The sequence below is a fragment of the Quercus lobata genome, chromosome 9 (assembly GCF_001633185.2).
Source record: "Quercus lobata isolate SW786 chromosome 9, ValleyOak3.0 Primary Assembly, whole genome shotgun sequence".
NCBI lineage: Eukaryota > Viridiplantae > Streptophyta > Magnoliopsida > Fagales > Fagaceae > Quercus > Quercus lobata.
The window spans coordinates 52,438,450-52,458,192 of NC_044912.1; the positions used below are offsets into that span (position 1 = coordinate 52,438,450).

The 19,743-nt window shown below is 33.1% G+C and overlaps 1 protein-coding gene across 1 annotated transcript; it reads left to right on the forward strand.

The window, feature by feature from the left end:
• The first annotated feature begins 16,105 nt into the window (after positions 1-16,105).
• LOC115962002 (ejaculatory bulb-specific protein 1-like) lies at positions 16,106-17,255 on the forward strand. Its single transcript, XM_031080879.1, has 2 exons — positions 16,106-16,116; positions 16,748-17,255. The coding sequence occupies exons 1-2, from the start codon at positions 16,106-16,108 to the stop codon at positions 17,253-17,255; spliced, it is 519 nt and encodes a 172-aa protein (XP_030936739.1).
• The last annotated feature ends 2,488 nt before the right edge of the window (positions 17,256-19,743 follow it).

The following is a 19,743-nucleotide window of genomic DNA, read 5'->3' on the forward strand; positions in this document are numbered from 1 at the left end:
GAAGTGCGCAAATGTGGGGTCAGTTTGGTATACGAGCAGAGTGTGGAAGGGTTCTACCAAACAATTACACAACGCAGCAGAAACAGCATTATTGCTAATGAGGGTTGGGATGGTGTCCTTCATGATGAAATGAAGCTTAGTGAGTTCCGGAGTTTTAAGAAAGAACTTGAGAAATTTAGGGAAATTAATAGATTCGTCTCTTCATTCAGTGGTAATGACGATTTTAACGATCCAGGACCTAGTGCATCTAGGAGCTTGCTGTCGGACTAAATTGAAAGATTCATCTTTTTATTCAGGTGGTAACGACTATCTCAAACATCCTTGTTACAATTCTAGATGCTATTTTCTTTTCTTTTCTTTTAAGCTACACAGTTGGTTTTGTTACTCACTACGCTCTCATGGTTAATAATTCAATCTATCATTCATATTTAGAGAGTCTTGAGAGAAAGGAATAGTGAAAATAAGAGCTTCTCTGAGATTCATCCATGGCATCCGCCAATCAATCTAATACTCAAATCTCCAAATTCTATGGCAGATTATTTGAATTCCAATCCCCACTACACCTCAGTAATCATGATGGCCCTGGGAGCTCTCTTGTCACACAGCCACTGATTTGTAGTGATAACTATTCCTCTTGGGCAAGATCTATGATCGTTGCACTTACAGCAACGAACAAAATTGGTTTCATTAATGGCGAGATCACCATGACATAAACTACTGCTCCTTTGTTCAATGCTTGGATTTGTTGTAACACGACAGTACTGTCCTGTCTCATTAATTCAATCCAGAAGAGCATAGCTTACAGTGTGATGTATACCGAGACTGCCAGACAAATCTTGTTGGATTTGAAGCACAGGTAATCTCGAGGAAATTCCCTGAGAATATATGAATTACACAAAGGAATTTCTCACATTTCTCAAAACAACCTTTCAATCTGTGACTATTTTGCTAATTTCAAATCAAATTGGGATGAATTGGTTAACTAAGATCCAGTGCCTGAATGTTCTTGTGAAGCAATGAAAAACAAGATTATGTGATGAGGTTTCTCATGGGCTTGAATGAGAATTATGGTATAGTGGCTAAACCCTCATGAGTGAGTCAGTATCATCTATCAGCAAGGTGTACTCTCTTTTTTCTCTATTCAAACTGCAAGCCCAATCCTGGAGGAAGATACAATAACAAGAAAAAAGGTCAATTTGTAGTCATTGTGGATAAATGCTACAAACTTCATGAATATCCACCGGGTTAAAAGTCCAGATCTAAGTCCTCAATGAACCAGGTTTCTAGATCCAATGGAAATGGTGGACCTCCAGTGCAGGCTAACACCAATTCCACCAATTCTCCATCTGTTGAAAATCTGGATTTCAATGTCCAATAACCCAAGAACAATGCCACCATCTGTTGGATTTCGCAGTGCTCAGTATATTGGGGAATCCAGGATTGAAGCTCCTCATCAAGCAGCCAATATCATGATCTCTCGATCTCATCTTCAATCTGCACCTCAAAGTTCCCTTATGCATAATTTCTCAGGTACTCCTCTTCTATATCATCCAAATCAAAATCCTAATGTTGACCTGAGTCATTCAGTTTTTCTTCTCAAATAGTATAAAGAACAGCCTTTGATTGCACTTCTTGGATTATTGACACTGTGCAACATATCATATGGTTATAGACACCTCATTTTGCATATTATCATCACATCACATCACAGGGGTAAAACTAAACTTCTGATCATTTGATTTCCAATTGCATTACATAAACTAAATCTTGAAGTCATAATGAACAAAACGACAATTCATGAACTTTAATAGAAGACCACCGGATTGAAAGATATCAAGAAAACATGTTTAAAAGTTAATGTGTACTTGCTTGAATTAAGTTCGAATCACACATGATTATGAACTCTTAATTTTAATTAGTCTATTTTAGTCCAAATTAAGTTTAATTAATAAGATATCATAATACTATTGGTTGTAGATTTAATTTATTGTGGAGTTGCATGCACCTTATTCAATCCAAGAGAAAAAAACATTAATTAATTCCTAAAATTTGGTTAAAATTGATTAAATTAAATTTTGAAAATGTTTATTAAATTATTTTAGAGTTGATTTGCTAAAATTGAGGTCTTAGGAATTCTAAGAAAAGGTGAAAATTCGGAGTAATTTGTGAGTATGGTGGTATGTCTAATGTGTTAAATGTGATATTTGAGCCCATATGATATTTATATAAATTATTTGAAGAGTAAAATGTTTTACATTTTGTAAATATATACATGAAAATTGAGGAAAATTCATATGTGAGTAATTTGGATTATCATTATTGAAAGTGTGGGGCTATTATGATATAAAAAAATTATTAAATTTTGAAATTATTAAACACAACTTTAAATTAATAATTTCATATTTAGTTATTTCTTGAAGCATTATTTGGATTAAAATATGTGTAAATCAAATAATTCATTGCGTAAATCAAAACACATGAATCCACTACCTAAGAACCCTTCCACAAAGAGTACAAATGGAGATAGGTTTTCTTCTCTTTCTCATATTTAAAATTTCAAATACATTCACATACCCACATCCCTCCATTACCCACGCGGGCATATTACCCCTACTTACAGTTTTTTGTTATAGATAGTTATTTGTAGGGAATCAAGGGAGTCAATTGGTTATAGATTGGACCATCTAGCTCATTGTGGACCCACTTTTTCGTTGGCCTGGTCCAGTATTTTGAATATATATAGTGCTCTCAACACTAAAGATATAATTTTGTAAGACTTTATGTAGTGAATGTAAGACCCCGTTTGTTTCCACTTTTTGAGCCCAAAAAGGGCGTTTTCAAAAATGCTAAACCAAAAAATGCGTTTGGTAAGCCCAAAACGTAACTTTTTTATAAAAGTTGCGTTTTTGAGCATTGAGAAAAAATGAAGGAGAAACGCGCAAGGGCTTATGGACCCCCGAGGGTCCATAAATGAAAACGCGCTATGCGCGTTATTACCGTTGCAAACGCGAAAATACCGAAATACCCATCAGTTCTCTCACGCTCTCATCTCTCATCTGTCTCTTTTTTCTTCGTCTTCCTTTTCTTCTTCCTCTTCGTCTTCCTCTGCTTCTTCACAAGTCTACCCCCACAATCAACAAAACCCATTTCAACATTTGATATTCCGAACACAGAATCAACAAAACCAAACCAAAAATAACTCAAAATCAACACAAAAACAACTTAAAATCAACTCAAATCCGAAAAACCCATCCCAAACCCAACTCAAAATCAACCCAAAATCCATAGAAAAAAAAAAACCCAAAATCCCAAAATCCTTATGTTTCAATCATCTTCATCATCATCATCATCTTCTTCTCTGGAGTGTGAAAAAAAAAAGAATAAAGAAGGAAAGACAAAATAAGGAAATAAAGAGAAATGACAAAAAAAGAGATGCAGAGATGCAGAGACTTCTTCATCATCATCATCATCTTCATCTTCTTCATCATCATCATTAGCTTTTGAAGTGTCAAAAAAAAAAAAAAAGAGATGCAGAGACCTTGAGCCGGCTTGAGGGATGAGAGGGGTTTGAAGTGTGTGGAAGATTCTGGAGTGGAGTGGAGTGTGAAGTGGAAGGGAGAAATAAGGAAATAAAGAAAAAAAAAAGTAGGGGCACGTGTGTGGAGGAAGTGGCAGGGAAAGAGAGGAAATAAGGAAATAAAGAAAAAAAAAAATGAAGGGTATGTGTGTGGTGGAGAAAAAAAGAGGGAAAAAAAAGAAAGAAATATGGATAAAAAAATAAAATAAAATAAGAGAAACATAAAATAAAGAATAAGAAATTAAAATTGAGAAATACTGTTACAATATTTTCACAATAAATTTTAAGTAGTATGTTATTATTAGTTAATATTGGTGAGAAAAAAATAATTTGTTTAGAAATTGAAAAAAAAATAATTATAATAGCACGTTCAAATTAAAATCAGTATAAATTATCACAATACTTTTACAATAAATCTTAAGTGGTAGGTTATTATTAGCTAATATTGGTGAGAAAAAAATAATTTCACAATATTGATTTAAGTATGAAATAAACTCTCTTATATACATTGTCATTTTTGGTAATTTATCTTTCAAACTCTCACTTTTATAAGTGTTAGCCAAACACTCAGTTTTTTCAAAAAACACTTTTTAACAGTTTTTACCAAACACTCAGCTTTTTGAAAAAGCACTTTTTCATTATGCACTTTTTGAAAACTCCACTTTTTCATTATGCACTTTTTCAAAAAGCTGAACCAAACTCACCCTAAATTGTGGGAGGACAGATTTCGGCCCATACCAAACTTAGGCCAAGGATCACTAATCCCAAGCCCGTCCCATACGCAAGAGGCCCGAGTTGAATTACATGTAAGCCATTGCATTCTTTATGGTATTCGAACAAACCTCATTTGTCCCCCAAGGAAGGAAAGTAATGTCTTAGGGGAGTCCACTAGCCAAGCATGAGATTCAGCGTCAGGCTCAAGTTACTACGAAATCATTTCAACAACAAAACAACAAATCTCACTCCCTAACACAAGATTAGACATGTTAAAACAATAGCCTAGACCCAAAGAGCCACCCAAACACCATGGGTGGAAAGACCCACATGCCAACAGAATATTCTCTCATCATTATGGGTCCACTAACAGAAAGGTATAAAAAAGAAGGAAGGGGCCGGTGAACAGGGGTTGAAACATTTTCAGGGGAGAGAAACACAAGAAACGGAGAGAAACATCAACTAATATTTAGGGAAGGACCTAGCTAAAGATGCCTAAGGGATACCTCAATTATCTAAAATCCTCCTCGAGTAGTCAAACTTTTAGCAACAAACCACCTTACAATTGTTTATCACCCCCCAATTAATTTGTATGCAGCCCACAACCGTTTATCACCACCATACCCTTAAGTAGCATACAAATTAGTTGGGGGTCCAAACCCAACAAATCCAAAATTATTGTGGGCTGCACTATCACATAAACTATCCAGGTTAATAATCATATTAATTCTTTATTTTCTTTCTCTCTCTCAATTAATTTTTATTTATTCTTAATGTCTTTTTCAATAGATTTTAGTAAGAACGAAATGAGCCATTAGCTCTCAATATAAAATGTAACAAAATCTCTATACTAAAAAATCATGAAGTTTTATGGTCCATTACACCTCCATACGGATATTTGCTCACATAATCCTCAAATACGTATACTCAGGGCCTTACCCAAGGCTGTCTAAATTTGACCAGCCGATCTATTACTTACTATATATGTTTAAAGTGAACTCCGAAAATGTTAAAAATTACAACGCTAAAGCTAAAGGGGTCTTAATTAAGTTTTGGGCTTTCTTGTGATAAAGCAACATAATATATAGCTTCTAAAATATAAGAACCGTAACAAAAATGTTTTTGTACGCACCAATGGCAGGGACGGACTCAGGAGCTCAATCTAAAGGGGCCAAGTATAAACAATTTTTTTTTTTATGAATATTTGAAATAACATTCATTTAGTATTAAACTATTAACAAAATACTAACAACAAAAAAGATAACTTTTTAAATACATTACAACCCAATTTTCTAAAAGAATTTGGGAGAGCCAGGCGCGCCCATTTGCTCTATGAAAAGCTCCCTACCACGTATACTACTACGAAAAATTTCAAGAGGTCGAGACTATGAGTATGAGTTATGTATCCTCTGCTGTTCAACTTTTCCGCTAATGTTCAATATTTACCCATTGAGAGACTTAGAAAATATAGTTGGGAATGAATAAAGAAAGATTAAAAAAATGAAGAAATAATGAAGAAGAAATATTTAAATGAGGTAGAGAAAAGATAGAGAGTTTATTAGAAAGTGTATTTGAAAAAATAAGTAGGTAAAGAAAAATGTAACTGTTCACTTTTCAAACAGTATAAAAATTTGAAAAAGCTGCTGAAAATGCTCTTATAACACATTTCTCTACCTTCTCTCCAAATTTTGAGCAAAAGAGTGCTTTAAGAATAGTTGATCTCTATTCTCATAAGGACAGGAGAACTACATAGCCATATGGCAAGTCCTGCCCAATTATCTATATCTAGCCAGCGAGTGGTGAAGACAGAATTTTAGTTCAAAGGAAGCAATATTAAATTAAAAAGATTGAGCAAAAAATAATTCCAAAGTTTTCCATTAATATAAGTAAAATGAATTAATCAAGCCAAAAAGTTAATCAACATATAATATATATATATATATATATGCATACACACAAATACCCTATTTGGTTTTCAACATTTTGTGTACTAAAATACCCTCACACAAATTCTTAAATTCACTAGAATACCCCTGTTTTTTAGTTAAATAATTTTAAATTAAAAAACGCAAACAGTTAAAAAAGTAATTTATTATTCCTAAGTTTTAAGCTTTTTACTTTCTATATCTTCTACATTCAGCCTAAAACTTAGGACACTCTCACTATTTCATTTTTAAACATTATTCCACATTATCTTACCTCTTTCTTTAAAAAAAAAAAAACCATGGATTATATAGCACTTTTAAACATTATAACACTAAACCAAAAAAACAAATAATTAAATAAAAATGTATTATTGCATGCGCAAAGCACATGTAATGAATCTAGTATATGTGTGTGTGTAATTTTTTTTTTTTCGTATTTGATTTCAATTTATTTTTTGTGGTTTGTGTTATTAGAGTTGAAAATCAGTATTACTATTGTTATCCTTAAAATACTTTTACTCTAAGGTCACCATAAGTATATATTTCAAACAATTAAATTACATAAATCAAAATAATTAATATTTAGTCATTATTAGATATAGTTAAAAAGATTAACTTAAATATAAAAGCTATTATCAGGAGCAGACATTATAAGTTGAAATTCTCTAAAAAAAATATATATAAGATATTGAGAAGTTCTGGTGCCACAAACTATTGCACAACTTTTTCCACAACTTGTCCATGTGACAAATTGTGGTTGGTGGAGGAGTGATGGTGGGTCACCCTTCCACCAACCACAACTCACCACATAAGCGATTTGTGCACTAATTTGTGGCACCAGAATTTTTCTAAGATATTCATTACAAGTCATTGATTACAGTAAATTAAAAATAAATTAAATTATAAATTTCATATATATGATAATACCCTTGAAATTTTAAAATGTTCTCTATATGCCTTGATTTCTAAAAAGACTGTACAATATTTTTAATTTTTAAATTAACTTAAATTAAAGTATCAATGATTATTCTTTTACTTTAAATTTCATTTCCAACTATTCAGAAGATGGATATTGCCAAAAACAAACTATTAAAAAAAGAAAGAAAAGAAAAACAACAAAAAATAAAATTTAATTTGTAGATCGGTAATAGGATGTTCTAATAATATATCATTTTATAATCCCAAGCTAGACATGGCTAAGGAGAAAAATTGTAGACTATTTGAGAGAATTAGAAATATCCATATATAAAAAAATTCCATATCTTAATTGCTATTTTTTAAAAAAAATAGATAACAAGAAAGGTAGGGGAAGTTTTGGGTGGGGTAAGGGGGCAAGTTCTATATTCAAGTTGATAACGCTGAGTTTTTCTTTAGAAAAAAAATAATAGTGATGACAAAAATATTAGTTGGTCTCTGCCCTAACTCAAAGATTTGTCGAACCAACCTGTATCAAGAGCTTGAATATAACTCGGGTCAGTTGAGCTCTAATGAGGGCTGAGTTCACCGTGGACTTCAAGAACAACCAATAATAAAACATGAAAAGAAAAGAATGATATTGCTATAATTTTCTTTTCTATTCTATTTATGAAAAGTGTGTGTAACTGTGTATATATATATACAATTTCTTTTTCTCTCTTTCTTTGGCAAAAATTCAAATTATACCTTTCAAGTTTAGTCAATTGTCATTTTGGTATTGAAAATTTCATTTTGTAATTTTAGTCCGGTATTAAAATTTCATTTGTAATATTAATCCTTTTGTTCATAACTAACTATTAAAAAAAAAATTAATAGTAAAAAGCTGTTTAAATTTCTTCTAAAAAAACAAAATTAAAATTTACACCTCTTAAATTTGGCCCATTGTCATTTTCATCTTATAAATTTTAATTTGTTGTTTGTCATTTTAATCATGGAATTTTACATTTCGCCCACGGTAATTTTTTTAACGCAATTGAAGGAAAGGCTAATTGTGACATCATATGTGATCTTACAATACCAAAATAACAAAAATAAATCTTACAGGACCAAAATGTAATTTTCATTACTTTTTATTTTATATTTTCTAAATACTATATATTATATGGGTAGTACGCATATATAGTATCTTTATGCATGACACAGCAGCTAAACTTTTACAGCTCCACCTACTCAACCTCTCTACTTATGCTCTGATGCATCAGATTGTTCTTTAAAATGAATTCTCAACCCGAGTCATTAACTTCATGGGGGCCTGATGCCATAAATAAATACACTAATTATTCTCATTTGTGACAATCAGAAGATTCAGAGCAAATACCCGAAATATTAAAGAAATTATGGTCCATGCAAAATTGATTTATCACCTATATTACCATGGGCCATCTTATTGATTATTCATTCCCAAAAAAAGTTACGTAAGTACCTTACATTTTCACAAGTTGCACTATAAATTTGGGTGACCGTGAAGCAATTCTTTCCATACTAAAAGCAAATACAAAAGATAAAAATATAATGGAGAAAACTACTAAGGCAGTGCTCGTTTTCACTCTATTTCTTATGGCATTTCTCATTGGTGCTGAAGGAGGAAGAGATGTGCCAAAGAAAGATGATCAGGTCTATGAGCCCCAGACTCTCTGGCCATTTTGCTTATGTCCTGGTTTTAAAGGCTTTCCTGGTTTTGGTTTTGGTTCTGGTTCTGCAGGTTCTGGTTCTGGTTCTGGTCCTGGTGATGGTCATGTTGGTGGTGGTATTGGAGACCCCCTCAAGCTCATACCGATTTCAAAGAAATGGCAGAAGGCAAAGACGTGTATGGGGACATTCCTAATGCTGCTCATATTGGAGCTGGCCGCATATCTCCATGACCAAATGGAGCTAGCATGTTTCTAAGGTGCCTAACAGAATAAGGGTGTGGTTATATAATACTAAATAATAAATGAGTCTTGAATAGGCAGTGCCCCATTTGTAGTTGTTCAGGCATCTCCGTCTACTGATATGTAATGAGACATACTTACTGAAATAAATGTTTCTTAGCTATATGCTACCTCTTCCACACAGACACACAATTAATTAGGACCCTGATGCAAGGGGTCATTCCAGTCACAATGCAGCTCTATATATACTATTACACACATTTTTTGAACTAAAATCGTGAGTTGAAAACACAATTTTAAAAACTAAAATTATGTCTTCAACTCACAATTTCAATCCAAAAAAATAAGTGTGTAATAGTTTGTGTGTAATAAACACTACTCTTGACATATAGTCAAGGGCAAAACCTAGACTATACCAGGATAGCAAGACAGTTAAACAAACTAACTCCAAACACAATTCTAATTCAACCGAGCTCAGAACTAATGATAGGAACAAACTAATAATAAGGGATCACTAATTTCTCTTCCAAATTCTTTGAGTAAAAGAGCACTTGAAGAATAGGTGATCTCTCAGAACAGGAGATACAAAGCACACATAACAAGTCCTGCGCCCAATTCCTCATTTAGCCAATCTCTCTTTAGTAGATAATCTATTCTCCATTGCCATCCAACTTATAGAAGTATACCTTGGTACAGCTCTAAGAAACAAAATAATCTTCCATCATCAAACTACTAGGCGGTTCTAAATCTAGGCTTGTCCCAAGCAAGAACATGAAAAGGAACTTGATGCAAATAAGGTCCTAGAAGATTTATCCATTTCACCAATCTTTATCAATAGCAGCTTACTTTGGATGGTAATAAGGTCTTTAGATCTTGCAGCTTTCCAACACCAAGCTTTATCACGAATTTCACCGGTCATATTTTAAGTAGGGAGAACAAGATATATTATTTAAATTTTAAAAATAAAAAAATTTTAAAAAAAAAACCAAATAAACAAACAAATATAATGGGAGAATCATGGCATTATGTTTGGATAAAGGATTAGAAGACTCACCTCTTTAATGAAAATTGAAATTGAAATTCAACTTTCTTATACCGTGACAATTTTTAAATCTAAATCTAAATTCATCTTTCTCAAATATAAAAATTATCTTTCTCAGTTAACACAAAGACTCAAAGTAGTGGACCAATATTTTAAACTTAAAATAACTTTTTAAAAAACACTCACACACGACACTGTCTCCTATTGCCTCTATCCCTCCACTGATTTTTTTTCACATTCTTTGGACTTTTACTTAATGAACTCTAGGTTTTTGTTGAAAACTCAAAATTTAAATATTAAGAAGAATAGTGAAAGAAAGTTGAAGTTTACATTTTATTTAATTAAAGTAAATAAGGAAATGAGGTGATATACAATTTTCGAGGAATATTGCTGTACTTTTTATCCTTTTTACTTTCTTTTTTTTCAATTTATATTGAGTAATTAAACTACATACTTGAATTTACGTACATTAATCTTATAAATTTATTCTTATTAGCCATATGAAAAATAAATTGTTCATTGACATATACATTATTATATAATTGTCATTTTTTTTGTTAATGTCAATTAGTTTTATTTGGTATTAACTTTGCTTTTATGTTTGTCTTTTAATAGTGCCCCCAAAATTAAAATCATGGCTTCTTTACTGCGAAAATGTATAAGATTTTATCTTATAACTGTAAAGTACTAAAGTGTCAAAATGAATCACATTAATAATTTATTTTCTTTCTCTCCCAATTAATTTAATTTCTTTTTAATATCTTCTTCTTATATTTTAGTAAGATTGTAAGAACACTATGAACCATTATCTCTCATTTAAAATCTCTAAACTAATAAACCATGAGGTTTTATGTTTTATAACACGTCCATTGGTATATATGCTCACATAACCCTCAAATACTCGGGGTCCCTTCTGATTGAACGGGGTTCATACCCAAGGATTGTTTCATGGAAAATTTCAACAACATTTATTACTAATTATGTTTAAAGTGTACTCCACAAGTTTTAAAAATTACAACCCTAAGGCTAAAGGAGACTTTAATTTTGGATTTCTTGCTATAAACCATACAAATGACTTCTAAAACATTAACACCGGATCTAACAAACATGTGTTTTTAATGCACCTCTGCTTTGAGATACGTACTCTACCAAAATATACATGCATATATTTTGGTGCATTAATTTCTTCCCAGAATTTTCAAAATTTTTATTTTTTCACGTAAAAACAATCAGAACATCCCATTCTAATAAAATAAATAAGAACATCCCATTCTTTCTTTTTTTTTCTTTTTTTGAGGAAAAAGAACATCCCATTCTAAGAGCAAATTAATGTCATGTGGACCCATGGTTAAATCCTTGGAAACTTTTGAGTCATGAAGCCACGGATAATTTTACTAAATCATCTACTTTCATCAGACGTGCAACCTATCACAAAAAACAATAGAAGTAATCATGGCCCATGCAAGATTCAAACACCATAATTCTCATTGGACCATCATATTCAAGTTGTTAGGTTACATATATAATTAAATACTGCTTAGTTTTTCTTTATATAATAATAATAATGATGAGAAAAGGCTTAATTGGTCTGCGACGTAACTCAAGATTGGTCTAAATTATCACCATGAACTTGAAGATGAACAAAACATGAAAGCAAAAGAATAATGCTGCATTTTTCTTTCCTTTTTTAAAAGATGAAAATTTTAGGGATTTACATAAATTCCTAGATTTGAAAGAGGCAGAAAACATAAAGAAAAATAACAACACACGTAAAGGCAATCACACAAAACAAGAAATTAATTACATTCGGAAACTTGTCTACATCTACAAAGTTGCAATGATTTCACTACTTTTAGGGAAAATATATAAGATCGATGCAGTAATACATTTTTTTTCTCTCTAAAACAAAATGACCAACCCTAATTTGAAGCAACAGTATTTATATCCCACATATATAGTGGATCCACAATGGACTAAAAACTATAACACTTCTATATCTTATGTGGTCAAATCATAATCTGAATCAAATACAAACTAGGCTCTATATAACCCCAAAGAAATATTAAATCAACCATCCAATATAGCTTCTTGCTTTTCTGTAATTAATTATGTAAAAATTTTGCTTTTATTGACCTTGAAATTATGATTTCTGATACAAATTTTATTTGTAATCCGATTTCGATCTTACCGTAAAAACTTGGTTAAATAGGTCATTTTGCCTATATCACTCTAACTCTCATATTTATAACGTGTATTCCTACATATGCTTGTATGACTGTTTTTTTTATATTAGAATATTCTCTATTTAAAATTGATTGATTTATAATTCATATTAAATTTTATAAATTTAAAGGTATTGAATGTGATGTAAAATTTGTAAATCAAACCCAAGAACTAGTTTCTAAAAATAAATAAACCTAAGAGCTAAAATCTTAACAGTGAATTGAATATTCTCATTTCACTTGAAATTCAGAGATCATGTTTCCTACACCTAATTAACCCCTTTACTTATACTCTAATCCATCAAATTATTCCACTTAAATGTAATTTATGCTTCAAAATGAATTCGCAGCCTGATGCATTAATCATGGGGTCATGATGTGATTAATAAAGACACTAATTATAACTATTTTTGGAGAAAATTATTCAATTCTTCCAAAGTGCAGTGACATGATTCTTTTTCAACTCACATAAATTGTAAATTCTAATATAAATTTAATTGGTGACGGTGAGATCCATCATTCAAGTAATTAAGAGAAGAGTATTAATCAGGTGGCTATACTCTAAAGGTAGTGAACATTTAGTCCACTTCACTATCGAAATTCAGAACCTGCGACCAAAACGATTAAAGAAATTATAGCCCATTCAAATTTAATTTATCAATTAAATATTACGATGGGCCGCCCATTATTTTTTTCCTAGAACAACCAAGCCTCCCATGCATAAGCCATTTTCATTCACAAACCATATATGCAAGTAACTTAAGGAACTCTCATTGTCTCGTTGTCACGACTTGCACTATAAATTCGGGTGGCCATGAAGCAATTCTCTCCACATTAAACACAAAGACAAAAAGATAAAGATATAATGGAGAAAACTACTAAGGCATTGCTGGTTTTCAGTTTATTTGTTATGGCAATTGTCATTGGTGCTGAAGGAGGAAGAGATGTGCATGCCAAAGACATATGATCAGGTCTACCAGCAGTCTCAGACTATCTGGAACCATTTAGGCTTTGGTTGGCCATTTGGCTATGCTCCTTTCTCGAGATCTGTGTTCAATTTCCCTGGTTATGGAGGCTTTCCCCTTGGAGGCTTTCCTCTTTTTGGTCCTGGTCCTGGCGTTGGTCCAGTTATTAGTAATGGAGGCCATGGCATATCTCCTTAATTGATCGACCAAATGGAGCAAGCATGTCATAGGGGTGTGTTTGTAGTAGTAAATAAAGAATGAACCTGTGTGTTTGGTCAGTCATCTCGGTCATAAGGGTGTGTTTATAATAGTGAATTAATAAAGAATGAACCTTTGTGTTTGTTCAGTCATCTCAGTCTATACATGTGGCTAGTACTGATATGTAATGATACATATGTACTGAAATAAATCTGCTTTACTTATCCAAAACCAGAAATAAATGTGCTTAGCTTTTGTTAACTCTTCCATACACAATAACGCAATGGACCATTTATGTCATAATGTAGCTCAAAGCATAGCCAACTATCGATATTTGGAATTAGGATCGGCTATATTTCTTACTATTACATCCATAATGGAGTTCTAAAACATTGACTATCTCCCATTTACATAGTATCTATACAAATTATTAGTAGCGTGACAAAATTTAATATATTCATTTTAAAATAAATAATCAGAAATTTATAAATTTTAGAGTAAAGTTATCCCGATAACTCTAAAATATCCTAATTTATGCTTTTATATCATCAAAATCAATGGAGAAATTCGCTCCCACTTGGACCAGTATGCAGACTGGACTTCTTGTACAATTATGTGAGAAGATTATTTATAAAACATGCACTTATGTGGGAATATAAAAGGATTAGGTTAATGTTAATTTGCACACAGCTTGTTGCACACATTTGTACACATAATTTTAGAAATTAGGTGTTCAAAACTTGATTTTAGTTATAATTTTGAAATCATAGATTGTATCTTGAACACATGATTTCACAAGTTAAATGAAATTATGTTTAGAACACAATTTCAGCTGAAGTGGTATACACATTATGTACATAGTGTGTGTAATAATCAACGCTTAAAGAATTAATAAATAATACAATCAACTTCTTTTCATTTTCTTTTTTTCTATTTTCAATCGAATTATTTGTAGCTTAATACTCAATCAATTCCTTTAAAAAAATAGATTATTTATCAATCAAGAGTAGCAAAGGCAAGAACTACTTTAGTCTGAGCCATTGATATATACATAATTATATTTAATCACTCCCAAGATTTGGAAGTTGGTTCTAAGAAACCAAAAAGTAAAATGGTTTATTTTGGCTAATAACTATGACCCTCCCAGAACTAAAAAGTAAAAACAAAAAATAACTTTTTACCTTTAACAAATCTCTAAAATATTGCTCATAAAAAATAAAAATTTCCAAAAATTTAATATCGAAATGATCAGAAGTGTTAATCTCTAAAATATTGCTCATAAAAAATAAAAATTTCCAAAAATTTAATATCGAAATGATCAGAAGTGTTGTAGCTGCTGCTTGCCACTAGTCCTGAGCTCATCCACAACCTCTAATTAATATTTGCTCTATTCTTAATTCTTCACTTTCACCAAGCAAAAGATTAAAATTGAGGAAGTCGCGAAAATTTACCGACCCGTCTCCTTCCATATATATCTGTACGTGTATAGAGATTACAAATCTGATGATTTCTACAATCAGTTACAGATGCTATCTAAAACAAAAAGTGCTAAATGAGATAATGGACATCTAAGTTTAGCCTTATGATTGAATAAGATTAAGAAAAGATGAGATTTGCATAATAGACCTCTAAATATCATCAGCTTGTGATAATCTGATGAAGTTAATCTGTGACTGTCTACCATAACACTATATTGTAGTTTGTTTTTTCTTTATTTTTTTTAGTTTCTATTTCTTCATTTCTAGAGAATGTTTTGGGTGTACATGCATGTATCAAAAAGCATTCATGAGGGCGGATAAAGTTAGAATAAGATTGAGTTTGAACAACAACGAAGCCAGCTTGCTTCACAAGTTCACATATCCCACACGCATCCTTCAATTAATTATTGGCAAAACAAGGAAACCAATATGTTCCAGAGTTCAGAAGTTCTGCACAGACGAAACCATGGCTTAATAATCTGCTGTGAGGCCATGGCTAACCTTCTGTCTCCACCTACTGATCCCCTAAACTTTTAAAGAGTCCGATCCTTCACAGAATTCCCACTTAAAACGAAATGCTTAAAAAAAATTCACAGGTTGAGCCATTTAATACATGGGGTCATAAGGCCGAATAAGTTACCAAGTATTACCATTTGTGGCCATCAGAATAACCTAATATCAAAACGAATTAAGTAAATAATGGGCCATGCAAAATTAACGCCATGTTTCACCGGCCACCTAATTGTATCAACAACAATCCAAGCGGCCTCATTCATACACCATTTAATTGCGTTGCCTTACCATGTCTCAAAAGTTGCCCCAATTAATACAACATATAGAGACACAATTTAACCCAAAAGGCCTAAGCCCAATGGGTATGTGCTCAATTATGTTATATTAACCACTCATTCTTCTCATATTTATTCAATGTGGGACTTCACTCACATGTGTAATCTAACAAATCTCCCCCTCACGTGTGAGTCTGCCTCTTTATGGGTTTCAAGACCTCTTTATGGGCCATGAATAAGTCCTACTCACTCCCCCTTGCCTAATGACTTTTTCACTTCATCAACGCGTCATCCATGGGTCTCTCATACGCCATCTATGGGAACCATATGTCAACCCCGCACGCACATCCATGGAAACCCCGTACGTCCATGTCCATAGGAACCTCGCACCACACCATTATTTAACACCATTAGCAATATTCCTTTGTTGGGCTTTTTTTCTTTTTTCTTCTCCAGGATCTTTATGTGTGGGCCATTTAGGCTTTCTCTGTCCCCGCTGGGTAGGGATCATGAACACCTCACTACCTTCGCCACACACCACCATGGGCTCTGATACCACTTGTCGAGGGAATAAACACTTTGGAGAGGTTCCTTCAGTAATTAATATAACATATAGAGACACTTTAACCCAAAAGGCCTAAACCCAATGGGTATGTGCTCAATTATGTTGTATTAACCACTCATTCTTCTCATATTTATTCAATGTGGAACTTCACTCACACGTGTAATCCAACATTCTCTTCCATTGAAAACACAGAGACTAAAATAGAGCTTACTATGGAGAGCAGTAGTACCACTAAAGTATCGTTTATTCTCATTTTCTTCCTCGTGGCATTTCTTGTAAGAACTAAAGGAAGAAATGAAGTGCCATTGAAAAATGAGAACTACCAAACTTAGCATTTCTTGGGTGGGCCTTTTGTTGGATGCCCTTCCTATGCGCCGAGGTTTGGATTCACATGTTGTATTTTCATTCCTATTGGGCCTAATCTTAGTGGACCTAATCCTGGTGGTCCTAATCCTGGAGGACCTAATCCTAATGGCCCTAATCCTAGCGAACCTAATCCTGGCGGATCATATCTTGGTGGATCATTTGGCTTTGGTCTTGGAGGAGGCAATCCTAGTCTTGGAGGACCCAATCCTGGCAGGCCTAATCCTAGTAGATCGTATGGCTTTGGTCCTAAAGGAGGTAATCCTGGTTCTGGAGGAATCCCAACCCTTGGTGGGCCTAATCTTGAAGGACCCAATCCTGGGGGGCCTAATCCTAGCGGATCTAGTCCTAGCAGGCCTAATCCTGGCAGATCGTATGGCTTTGGTCCTGGAGGAGGCATTCCTGGTTCTAGAGGAATCCCAAACCCTGGTGGACCCAACCCTGGTGGGCCTAATCCTGGAGAACCCAATCCTGGTGGACCTAGTCCTAGTGGACCTAGTCCTGGTGGATCATATGTCTTTGGTCCTAGAGGAGGCATTTCTGGTTCTAAAGGAATCCCAAAATCCTGGTGATCCCAATCCTAGTGGGCCTAATCTTGGAGGACCTAGTCTTGGTAAGTCATATGGCTTTGGCCCTGGAGGAGGTATTCCTGGTTTTGGAGGAATCCCAAGCCCTAGTAGGCCTAATCCTAGAAGGCCTAATCCTAGGGGATCTAATGGTTTTGGTCCTAGAGGAGACAATCCTAGTTCTGGAGGAACCCCAAACCCTAGCAAACCAAATCCTAATGGACCATATGGTTTTGGTCCTTGAGGTATCTCAAACCCCAGTGGGTCAAAACACAAAGGTGCAAAGCATCATTCCTAAAGCCAATGATGGGACAAATGGCAAATCTCCATAACTAAAATAATATCCTCGTCCTATCTGATACATGTCTTTATGTAAGATAATAAAATCAAAACCAATATACATATCCATATATCCTTTATATAAAATAAGGACACTTACATACGGTTCAGCTGTTGTGGGAATGTGTTATCTTTGTGTTTTCTGCCATGTAATGGCATGGTAATGAAAGTGATTTTGAATCTTTTAATATATTTTTAAAACTCTCTCTATCTTTCTCTCTCTCAAACTAAGTTGAGACCCATTAATGAAGACATTTTTTGCATTATGGATTTAAGTTTTATCATATCCAGAAAAAAATAAATAAATAAATAAATCTCATAAAGAAATAAGTAGGCTCTGAACACTCAATCAAGACATGGGACCAATTTTTATGATAAATTATCCAAACGGAATTTTTTGTAAAAATAGTTGGTAGAAATAAGCTTATAATAAGACATGACAGAAAGTTGTGATACTTTAGACAATGAATGACTCCAGAAAAATTATGTGCTTCCATGATTGGTTTTTACACTAAGTCATCGACCACATCAAGGATCCGTATAATTCCATTGGCTAAACTCCTCTATAGTCTAGTTTTGGCCAGTTTCATGTAACAAGGACACCGCATCTATAGTTAATTTAGTGACTTTGAACTATATTGTCTGTTATTAGACGACCTTATTTTGGGCTAACGCCTGTGTTAAATGGTGTCAAATGTTTCTTCTATTGGTAGCAGGAAAAAAAAGTAATTTTAAAAATAAAAATAAAAAATCCCACCAAGATTATATCCACAGGTTGTGGCCCTTAAATTTTTAGAAGCATGGATATTCCATCTCCTTTGAACTCTTTGCTTCAAACTCTCTAATTAGTTGAGTTAATTATGATCAAGAATTTGACCTTCAGCTAGCCTTCTATATATATATATATATATATATATATATTGAGAAATAAACTAACTGCTAAATATACACACTTAATTACACTTTCTCACTAAACTCAAACACATTACTTAATCCAAAGTACCACTACAAAATGCCCTAGATAGCCTTCTATATTGATCTAGGTGTTTTGTCTCAACAATCAAAGCAAAAGTTTTTTTGCGCATTTAGCTGCAAATTGTTTGGATTCTCTCATATCAATGATGGTTGAATTTCTTATAAGTTTTAATCATCACATTTAGCATGTTCTATATTGCTTCAAAATTCGAATATAGTCTAGGGTGATCTCTATAGAAGGAAGTTAACAGAACTACAATAGGAAAAAAAAAATGTTGATTATTATCATGTTTAGCATGGAAGTCTTGCACCCTTGTCTTTCCGGATGACATGGGTGATAAATTACCTAAGCCCATGTTAAATATACATGGAAGAAAATTGTCGATATGCAACTTGTTGCCCGAGTCCAAATCAAGGTTGTCCAATGCACACCCAAACCTAAGAGTCCACCCAACTCAAACGTACCCAAGTTGACTACCACTCAATTCAAGTGTAAATAGTTAGTCAACGACAAGTCTCTCATCCATGTAACCAAATGATCTCAAGACAAATGGCGTGAATCTAGAAACTCGATTAATCCAACCCACCTAAAATTGTCAATTTTTAAAACTACAAGTTCTTTAATAAATATTTTAATATAAAAATTTAGAATAAAGTCAAAAGTGGGTTTAAGTTTAACAATAACTTTTTATCAAAAACTGGCAAAAACATTAAATTGGCAACTACCATAACTTGAGGGATTAGGGACTAAATTATCAAGAATGAAACTTAGGAGATAAAAACAATAATTCACCAAATTTATAAAATGTAATTTGAATTTTTGCCCCAAAAAAAAATTAATAATAAATTCCAATCTCTAGAACAGGTCATACAATTTTTCAACTCTCATTCTTTGATTATTTGTAAGCTTAATCATCTTAATTCACCGAAATCCAGTTTATCAACTCTAGCCCTCACCAACTTTGCCATACAAATGACCAACTCGTTAGTTGTTTTCAGTTCTACAGGCTTCTTTTTTTTTCGAACCAAAGAGATTAGTCAAGGTCAACTTTTTGTGATAAGCCTACACCCCCTTGTTCATTGTATCCGGACACGCACTCCAAACTCCAGTCTTCTATACTATATTCAGGAGGTCCTCAGCCGCCTATATTGACCCATGCCCCCTTTCGCATCAAATAGC